Genomic DNA, 11,300 nt, shown 5'->3' with positions numbered 1-11,300 from the left:
ACTTCAATTTTAAGCTCAAATTGAAAAAAAATAAGGGTACACAGATAAATTTACGTTCTTCTCCTTTCATAACCTATGTCAAACATAGATTTATTCTCATCCGCTCTTTACTTCGATAATCATACCCACTTAAAACTCCCCTACCATCTACATCATTACCCGATCATTTAATACCTACCCCCACCATATACATTATTCAGCTAGAGATAACTTCGAAGCGGGGTGGGGCTGTGAAGGAAATAATGCCCTTGGTACAAGTATGCATTTAATGCTAAGTCTAATAAATGCGGTTCAGTATTAAGTAACAAGTTAATAATTCAGTGAGATCAAGTGAACTGAAAGCCTAGCTAGAGGCCGCTTCAGTTCAAGTGGAATTAATAATATTAATCCACAACTTACTCTTGACTGAACTCGTAAGATCACACAAATAGTACGTGAACGGATTAAGTATTTAAGTGCATATATTATTCATTAAGTACTCCATTTATGAACATTCGGATACGACGGATCTCGGTTCCAGTGGGGGCTGAAATCGTCAAAAGGAAAAATAAAGAATACTCCGGAAATGATGATATTTCCGGAAACGGAAATATGGTTCATGACGGAAATATAAATATTATCCAAGTCGTAGATGTTGCCGGAAACAGAAACATGGTTCGTATCGGAAATAGAAATATTGCCGGAATCGGAAATATTGTCGGAAAAGGAAATTATTTTCGAAATCGGAAGTATTAACAGAAACGTAAATATTTGTTCGAAACGGAAATGGATTCCGGAATCGGAAAACGAATCAGAAGCTCGACGAGACACAAGCCGGCAAGCGAGCCGGCCCATCGTTCGACAAGCAAAGGCCGAGCGCATAACATTGAGCACGAAGCCCAGCGCCAGCGCCCAGCCGATGGGCCAGCGACACAGTGGGCCGCGCCAAGCAAGCAAGGCATCAGCACACAGTGGGCCACGCCAAGCAAGCAAGGCAGCAACAGCAATGCAAGCCCGCCAAGGCAAGGCTGCAGCGCGCTGGGCCTTTGGCCAGCTGCGGCTGCGGATGGGCCTAGGCAGGCACGCGCACCAACGTGGCCCATTGTGGCTGCGTTGGATTGCTTCGTCTTGGGCTCCAAGAAAAGTCCGATTGCTTAATTCCCAAGTAACCTTGGATTAAGTATTCCAAGTCCTACTGTAATTGATTTAATTAAGAGTTTAATTAATGTTACAATTCTAATTTGATAAGAATTTCAATCCTAGTAGGGTTGGTAATTCTTTTCCTAGTAAGACTCAAATTCTTTACTTCCTACCCTATAAATATGAGGCTAGGCCCTCATAATTTTTTAGACATTGAAAATTATATTCTTTACTATCATTGTGTTCAAGGGAGAACATAATATAGTCTAACCCGAATACATAAAACCTTAAGTAAAATCCTAGTTGATTAAACCTAAGGCGGATCCGAACCTGTTGTGGACTTTCTACGGAGGGGCAGCGTTTGGGGCTCTAAAGACTTGTTCTTTTTCGGTTCCTGAGTAGCTAGGGAAGGCACGCATCACATTGTATGTATCCTAATTATGCTAATTGACTATGTGGCAATTAATTTGGATTCCTTGCTTTATGGTTTTTCCGCATGAATTATATTGTTTATTTTATTCATAACCTAACAGTGGTATCACGAGCCTCTAATTAATTCCATAATCAATTATAGTTAACATGGATTAAATTTTATAAATTTTCAATGAATTAAAGGGGTGATTAATTTCGTGTATGTAATTAATTGCAAATTCGTTCGATTATTTGATTACATGTTCGGAGGATTTTTCGGCAGTTTTGTCAATACTGGTCGGAATTTTATAATTTTATAGTGAATTTCCCATGTACACGACGTTTTAAAATTTTGACAAAAATGAAAGATTTGTCGCCGAACCCAGATTTCCCAAATTCGAAGCCTAACTATGACTTTTTGGAGGTTTTAGTTTTTCGAACGCAAAATTTGTAATTTTTATGATGTTAAATTAAATATTTGCGAATCTTGTATGTAAATCTTGAATCTATGATTGACCTACTGTTTATGTTTAACAATTTTAAAGCCTAATCTTGTTAATTATACAACCTAATTTGTAATTGTAATTAATTTGTTGAAATTCGAATAATTTAGATTTTGTTTTGATTTTCATAATTAGTTGGCAATTTAATTAAGATCCTGTGATTAAAAACCACCATAAAATTTGTTAAAATTGATAAGTTTTAAAATTTTATGACCTAGATTTGAATCCCTAAAATAAATGTAATCGGAAATTAATTTGATAATAAATTTTCGATTTTTTCGCCTAAATTTAGTGAAATTAATATGAATTATTAATTTGGCGTTAAATTTGAATATAAGTTTTGATTTTTATAAATCTTTCACAAACTTGCACACACGAAGCAATGGAATCTAAGTGTTACCCTTAAGGGGTGTTGCAATAGTAGAGGCGTGCGACGACGAGCAAGAACGAACGTGCACGCAAGGCCTCGGCCAGCGCTGTGCACATCGCGTGCAGTGAGCGATGAGGCGAAGGGCGAAGAGGCATGGCTGGCAAAGCAAGCGCAAGCGAGCACTGCTCGCGCCAGCCCCTGCGATGGTTGTGCTCTCGACCAGCAACAAGCAGGCTATGGGCGCTGCACTTGTGCACGCGGGCCCATGGTGCTGCTGTGTCGCTTGCTTGGGAGAGGCGTGGGCTTCGGCCTACGGCCTTGCCATGGCACGTTGGGTCTTTCGTTTAATTTTCGGTTGAGCGTAAATTTGAATTAAATTTTGTAATTTTAATTTTTCTCGGAATTTAATTTTGATTAATTTAATTATTATAAATTATTCGGTTTTTTCATGAAATACCCCTGAGGTTTGCAAAAACGCACCAAATACCCTCGCGTCTTTTGAATCACATAATATACCCCTATGTTTTCCCAAGTTTGCACCAAATACCCCTAAACCGACCTTCTGTTAGTCCTCCGTTAAGTCATGTTTATAATTCACAGAATACCCCTATTTATAAACTTATTGCACAATATACAACTATTTTGAAACTATGTTGCACCAAATACTCAAACTGCTTTTAAACTGCATAATTTGATTTCCACAAATCGTTCACCTAATTAATCAACCTAAAACAAATATAGAAGTAATAATCAAAGAAAATTGAAATGCTCAAACAACAAATCCAATAAGAAATTGATTGAATTGAATTATATTGTTGGTATACATATCGATCAGTGCATTAGTCACCGCATTATTACATCTAAATCCAGCAGCCACCATTAAGGAACGAACTCTCTTCCCAAGTGCAAGCAAACTAGACTCATTAATTTACGTCATTATCTTATACGGAAAAACTAATCTAATGGTTTTGTAGTAACTGAACTTAATGCAACTGTTCGAGAAGCTTGATGTCACAGGAAGAGCTTGAGGCTGCCAAGGAAGAGCTTGATGTTGACAAAAGAGCCCACCTTTCCACCTATGAAGGGAAGAGTTTGTGTACTGCATAGCCGTGTAAGGATGGATCAGAAACAATTTGAGGGGATTGGTTAATCGCAATTTGTTCCTCAAATTCAAATTTCACATTGGGGGATGCTTTTTCAGGCCTGATCGGAGATGGTTGGCTGCGGTTATTCAAATTACATTCCATCATTTTCCAAATTCCTCCGCCCAAAAGGTGGAAAACGGTACCAAATTGGCATTTTAAACCAAGTAAAATCACAATCTTAGCTATGAAACAAATTAATAACACCAATCACTAGACTTGCGAATTCGAAACAAAATGTTACCTTTAAATTTCCAGCACATTAAGTTAAATCAAGTACAGATTAAAATCAACCAACACAGTTACCGTTTGCATTTGCAACCTTTACAAACAATTTCTTTGATTCAGGGTCCGGATTCTTGTCAGGATGGCTGCAAAATACATTTAAGTCATCCAAGTCAAATCAAATTAATCAAAAATTTAATTCACAAATTTATAAAAAAAATTAAGTGAGTTAAGAAATTCAAACGAATTAACACTTACTATTTCAAGGATAGCTTATAGTAAGATTTCGTAATTTCCGAAGTGTTCGCACTTTCAGAAACCCTAAAAAAAATTTACCAAAAATCAGAAAATAATTCTCACTAACTACAAATTGTACAGAATTAACAACAACAAAAAACAAAAGGAGAGAAATTAATTATCCAAGCAGATAATAGCAATCGTCCTCATCACAGTAGATTGAAATGGAGGGAGTGATGAGAAGGAACACTGAGAGAGCGAATCTGAGTGCGTAACACCGGATCACTGCCGGCGACCAGAGATCGGCCTCCGATGGCGACCACAGAGCGCAGATCGGACGCCGCCGGCGATCAGAGAGCAGGAGGATCTACCCAGAATTACTGGGTTTCTAGTATTGAGGCTTGAAGAAGAACATGGGAGAGGAGAGAGAAAGAGAAGAATATGAGAATTTTTATTTTTTTTGAGTTTCTGTCAAAGGGAAGGTAAGTAAATGGCGCCATAACACAATTAAGGGAAAAATAGTAAAACTCTACTAACGGCAGGCTAACGCCGTTAACTGTTAGGTGCATCTCATGAACAGTACGGATAAACAAGGGTATATTGTGTGAATCGAAACACGAGAGGGTATTTGGTGCGTTTTTGCAAACCTCATGGGCATTTCATGAAAAAACCGTAAATTATTTTATACTAATTATTTTAATAAAATTAAAACCTTGGTAAAATTATAATTAATTAATTAATTTTAATCAACTGAAAATAATACAAAGGGATTTAAAATTATTTTTATGGGAGCTTTAAATTTTAGTTAAATTTGTAAGTTTCCGGTTGGACCAGGAAATACAATTTTATGTTTAAAATTTGTAAAGAATATAAATTATTGGTTTTAGTGGGAGCTTTTAGTCATTAAACTCTTGATTAGGTCTTTATTCCTTTAAGGTTAAAACAACTCGATTAGAACTAATAAGGTTGAATAATTTGTAGGTTGTTGGAACCATCGGGTCTTTATTCCTTTACTGTTTTGCAGGTTATGGAAAGTGACTAGTATGCCCAAATAGGATACACTACTACAAATCCCGCCTTTTAGAGACGCTTTTTGGACCGTTTTTCAACGCTTAAAAGCGTCGACAAATTAGCCCTCGACTCTTTACAGAAGCATCGAGAAAATTAAAGTCGAGAATTTTCTCGACGCTTTTTGGTGTCGAGAATGGAGACGCTTTTTGACGTCCACATCCATCCTTCAGCGTCGACAGCGTCGAGAGCCTCGACGCTTTTAGCCGTCCACAAGATTTTCCCGCTTTACCCCACCCTTTTCCTAATCAATGTCCTCGACGCTGGCATGCGCCCATGATTCCTTCAGCCTAGACGATTATAAGCGTCCACAGGTCTGATTTCCACAAGATTTTTTCCTGCTTTAACATTTTCCTATTTAATGTCCTCGACACCTACAGGCATCCAGAAATTTATTTTGGCGGGAAATTTAATTCTAAATGAGCACTATAATACGACCCCAAAAAACGTCCAGATTTATTTGTATAATTAACCTTTTTTTTCCACCTATATTTTCCTATATATATATATATAATAAAACATTATTCATCATGTACAATTATGAATTTAAAATTATAGTGCAACGTAACACAACATCGATCAATAAATAACCTTAATTGTGAATTCTTGGTCTTCAATTAACAATAAAATTGACTTACAAAAACTTAAGTAGTTATAATTCATAGTACGTACACGTATGTTACTAACCAGAATCCAAACATACATGCATCTATATCACTAACCGAAATCCTAACCAGATAGTCCAAAACAACATCATAAATCAAACCCAAGAAAAACTAAAACTTAGAAAAAACTAACTAGCTAGGATGTACTACATATATACTATATGTAGATGATCGATGGTAGTAGCTCAAATGAAGATCAAGTGTCTTGGCCTTCATTTTGCTTTTGCACGTTATCACGTTGGACGAACTTCAAAGAAAAATACAAAATGTATTAAGTACATAATAAGTCGGAAACCTGAACTACGAAGGAAATTAAATACAACATTCAGTTCTAGTTTGTTCTATATCACTCACTGAATGTCTATTATAAATGAGCAAAAGCATAGCAGAGCCAGGAATATGTCAAAGACCCAGGGGTATAAAACTGCAGTTGAACACACACACAGAAGAATACACACACAACATGCAGGGAGTGATCATGTCAATGACCAGGTGTATAAAACACATTTTTTGTAACTGATGATGATACATCATGTTCATACTATCTTTTCTAGCATCATGCATATTATCTTTCACTTTTCTGATATTTGGTTGTCTACTAACTTCAGGAACCCGTGAAGCGCGTTGTTTCATTTCAAGGTGTTGGAAGAACCCTTGGAGGAAACAGTTCTGCAGTATCTGAGCATACTGTTCCTGCTCCTCTGAATTCTGCCCCGCCTCCTTGTACTGGGCTGGTTGTGGATCAGAGCCAACCATTAACTCCAATTCAGCTCAGGTTAGTAGATGGGACTCGTATGGTGGCTCATTTTAACTACAATCACGCAATTAATGATATTGGGACCTTCATTGATGCCTCACGACCAGGAGGAAGTAGAACTTACCAGCTTCAGACTGTCGGGTTTCCTCCCAAACCGCTCAATGATCTGAACCAAACAATAGAGCAAGCTGGCCTTGCTAACTCAGTTGCAATGCAGAAACTTTAAGCTAATTAAAGTAGCCGTTTGCATATTCTGGTTGGGATAAAATGTTTCGAAATGAACATATGGCATCCGAAATGTAAACCTTACCTGACTTTTTTGTGCTACTTTTATGCACTTTTGGTGAACTGCCGAATCATCCATATACAAGAGATGAATTGAGTCGTTTATGTGGGAACCGATGAACCGTATATGGTTATAATGTGACAGTCTAGAGCTGGTATTTGTCAATTTGTTTTTATTTCTGTTAATTTTTTCTTGATGTTTCTTTCTACAATAATATTTATGTTTTTATATAGTTGTCCAACCGTTATATAGAGTATATATGCAAAAAATTACAGAGTCAAGATTTTATGCTTGAGTTTTTTCATTCCTTTGCCGTTTATTTCCTGCTGAAACCTTTAGAATAAAGTAACTTTGGTTTTTGAAAATTAACCAGATCAAGTATAAGATTTGGTGCAATGATCTCGAATGTTGTTATTGTTAGGTTATGATACATATAAACCATATATATTTCATGAGGAAAAACCATAAAGCCAGGAATCCAAATTAATTGCCACATAACAATTAGCATAATTTAGGATGCATACATTTGTAGCGTGCCCTCCCTAGCTGCTCCCGAACCGAACAAGAACAAGTTTAGGACTCCAAGTGTAGTCCCTCCGTAGATAGTCCACAACACGTTCGGATCCGCCTTAGATTTAATTAATTAGAATTCAACCTAAGGTTTTTAAGTTATTCGAATATAATTTGTGGCAAATTATTAACATTAGTTTTAACCTTGAAACTATATGAATACTTGAATTGCATTATAATAAATTGTGAATTCCATCACCTATTTATAGGGTTGGATTATTGGAACTAGAAGCCTACTAGGTTTCAATTAATCTAATCCTATTAGAATTAGACATTAATTAAAACTATAAATTAATGTTTAATTTAACAACTAACTCTAGTAGCTTTAGGAAATTAATCTTTAATCTAATCCTAATTTCTTAAGGATTCGACGTATGCACGAACACAACGCACACACGCACGCGCAGCCCACGAGAGGAGCTGGGAGCAAGCGCGCGCGGAGAAGCCTCGGCCCAACAGCGCTGCGGCACATTGCTTGGGCGCGCCAGCCTTGTCTTGGTCGATGGGCCTGGCCTTGCGTGCTGCTTGGCTCGGCCTGCGTGCCTTGGCGAGCTGCTGTGATGCCTTGCGCGCATGGGCTTGCTAGGCGCAGGCCTGGCTTCGTGCTGGGCCTTGCGTCTAGCAAGCTCGTCCGATGTTTATTTCATACGACGCGCTTCCGATTAATTTTCCGATTCCGGAATTCATTTCCGATTCGTTAATATTTCCTATTCCGGAATTAATTTCCATTTCGAACAAATATTTAATATTTCCGATTCCGGAAATAGTTTCCGATTTCAATAATATTTCCGATTCCGACAATATTTCCGTTTCCGGCAATATTTTCGATTCGGACAATATTTCCATTTTCGATAATATTTTCCTATACGTACCATGTTTCCGTTTCCGGCAACATCTACGACTTGGATAATATTTATAGTTCCGATACGATCCATATTTCCGCTTCCGGCAATATCATCGTTTCCGGAGTATTCATAATTTGCCTTTTGACGATTTCAGCTCCCACTGTAACCGAGATCCGTCGATTCCGAATATCCATAAATGGAGTATTTAATTCACTTAAATACTTGATCCGTTCACGTACTATTTGTGTGACCCTACGGGTTCATACAAGAATAAGTTGTGGATTAATATTATTAATTCCACTTGAACTGAAGCGGCCTCTAGCTAGGCATACAGTTCACTGGATCTCACTGAATTATTAACTTGTGTAATTAATTAATACTGAACCGCATTTATTAGACTTAGCATTGAATGCATACTTGGACCAAGGGAATTATTTCCTTCAGTCTCCCACTTGTCCTTAGGGACAAGTGTGCATTGCCTAATTCCTTTGTCGCTTGATGCTTGCTCATGAACATAAGGTAAGAGTTATCATCCTTATTATGTCTAGAAGTATTTCTCGGTTTCAGAGTTCAACTGATCAAATAAACAGATAATCATAGCCTATGATTCATCTGAGCACGACCATGCATTTTACAGTTTCTAGCTCTCCGAGTGGCCTTGTACAACTTTCAGCATCTCATCCCGATTTATGGGAGGGCAATCCCAATCTTGCGATCTTGAGATTAGACTTCGTTTGATAGGTGATTACCCGAGCGTTGCCGTTATAGCCTTCTTTTACGGTGCGACGGTTGACAACGTCAAAGTAACCAGTTCTCAAACAAGTAATCTCAAATCACTCAGGTATTGAGGATTAGTGTCTAATAATTTTAATGAAATTTACTTATGACAGATTTTCATCTCTTACAGTAAAGTTTCATAGGTCTGTCCGATACTAGTCTTCCCAAAGTAAGTATCTATGCAAATGATTGCGACATTGCTATGTCCACATAGTTTAAGAAACATAACTACTAGTCATCTTGCATTCCACTCGTCCATTTTCAACTTTTGACATTCAAGTTCACTTGATAGACATTTCTTAGTCACAGGACTGGTCCTGACAGTCTATCTTGAATATATCGTCAAATTGAAGGGACTCATCATTTAATAAACCACAAATTAAATGGAAAAATGAATTCTATTCATTTATATGAATGGTTAACCAATAACGTTTTACAAAGTATTAAACTCTAAAACTTTAAAACATTAAATAAGGACATCAAAGCCATTCTCCAACATGCTTGATTCCCATAGCTGCAGTGTGGCAGAGGTTTAGTTAATGGATCTGAGATGTTGTCATCAGTTCTAATCATGCTTATCTCGACTTCTTTTCTTTCAACGAACTCTCGTAGAAGGTGAAATCTACGAAGTACATGCTTGACTCTCTAATGGTGTCTAGGCTCCTTTGCCTGTGCAATAGCTGCGTTATTATCACAATATAGAGCTATTGGTCCTTTAATGGAGGGGACTACACCAAGTTCACCTATGAACTTCCTTAGCCAAATAGCTTCCTTTGCTGCTTCATGCACAGCAATGTACTCCGCTTCAGTTGTAGAATCCGCAATGGTGCTTTGCTTAGCACTTTTCCAGCTTACTGCTCCTCCTTTGAGGCAGAAGACAAACCCAGACTGTGATCTAAAATCATCTTTGTCGGTTTGGAAACTTGCTTCCGTATAGCCTTTAACAATTAATTCATCATCTCCACTATAGACCAGGAAATCATCTTTGTGCCTTTTCAGGTACTTCAGAATATTCTTGGCAGCAGTCCAATGTGCCTCTCCTGGGTCTGACTGGTATCTGCTCGTAGCACTGAATGCGTACGCAACATCCGGGCGTGTACATATCATAGCATACATTATTGGACCAATCAATGATGCATATGGAATCCCACTCATTCGTCTACGCTCATCTAGTGTTTTTGGGCACTGAGTCTTGCTTAGAGTCATTCCATGAGACATGGGGAGGTAGCCTCGCTTGGAATCTGCCATAATGAACCTTTCAAGCACCTTATTGATATAAGTGCTTTGACTGAGTCCAATCATCATTTTAGATCTATCTCTGTAAATCTTGATGCCCAGTATGTATTGTGCTTCTCCTAGATCCTTCATCGAAAAACATTTCCCAACCCAAATCTTAATAGAGTTCAACATAGGAATGTCATTTCCGATAAGTAATATGTCGTTGACATATAATACTAGAAAAGCAATTTTGCTCCCACTGAACTTCTTGTATACACAAGACTCGTCTGCGTTCTTGATGAAACCAAAGTCATTGACTGCTTCATCAAAACGTATATTCCTGCTCCTTGATGCTTGCTTCAATCCGTACATTTATTTCTTAAGCTCGCAAACCTTTTTAGCATTCTTTGGATCCTCAAAACCCTCAGGCTGTGTCATAAACATAGTTTCTGTTAAAACGCTGTTTAAGAAAGCGGTTTTGACATCCATCTGCCATATTTCGTAATCCTAATATGCAGCGATTGCTGACATTATCCGAATAGACTTTAGGATTGCAACTGGTGAAAAGGTTTCATCGTAATCCACACCGTGGACTTTCCTGTAACCTTTTGCAACCAATCTAGCTTTGAGAACTTCTAGTTTCCTATCCTTGTCTTTTTTCAGTTTGAAAACCCATTTGCTTCCTATGGCTTGGTAGCCATCTGGCAAATCGACCAAATCCCAAACTTGGTTTTTAAACATGGAGTCTAATTCAGAATGCATGGCTTTTTGCCATTGTTTAGAGCTAGGGCTCGTCATAGCTTGTTTGTAAGTCGCAGGTTCATCACTTTCAACTAATAGAACTTCATAGCTCTCGTTCGTCAAAATACCTAAGTACCTTTCCGGTTGAGATCTATATCTCTGCGATCTACGCGGGGTTACATCTCTAGATGGTCCTTGATTCTCACTAGATAATTCTAAAGATCTCTGAGTTTCATCCTGAATGTCATCTTGAGCATTCTCTAGAGTTTGTTGTTCGATTCAAATTTCTTCGAGGTCTACTTTTCTCCCACTTGTCATTTTGGAAGTGTGATCTCTTTCCAAAAAGATACCATCTCGAGCAACAAA

The 11,300-nt window shown here is 37.8% G+C and overlaps 1 protein-coding gene across 1 annotated transcript; it reads left to right on the top strand.

The window, feature by feature from the left end:
- Positions 1-4,319: 4,319 nt before the first annotated feature.
- Positions 4,320-6,723, top strand: LOC130463133 (plant UBX domain-containing protein 4-like). Its single transcript, XM_056832181.1, has 3 exons — positions 4,320-4,398; positions 4,485-4,489; positions 6,349-6,723. Exons 1-3 carry the CDS (start codon positions 4,320-4,322, stop codon positions 6,721-6,723), a joined length of 459 nt encoding a protein of 152 aa, XP_056688159.1.
- Positions 6,724-11,300: the final 4,577 nt, after the last annotated feature.

This window comes from Spinacia oleracea, chromosome 6 (assembly GCF_020520425.1).
Source record: "Spinacia oleracea cultivar Varoflay chromosome 6, BTI_SOV_V1, whole genome shotgun sequence".
NCBI lineage: Eukaryota > Viridiplantae > Streptophyta > Magnoliopsida > Caryophyllales > Amaranthaceae > Spinacia > Spinacia oleracea.
This window is presented reverse-complemented; position numbering and strand designations above follow the sequence as displayed.

Bases quoted from the DNA above. Each gene is read 5' to 3' on its own strand.
- LOC130463133 (XM_056832181.1), top strand. From the start codon at position 4,320: ATGGCGACCACAGAGCGCAGATCGGACGCCGCCGGCGATCAGAGAGCA.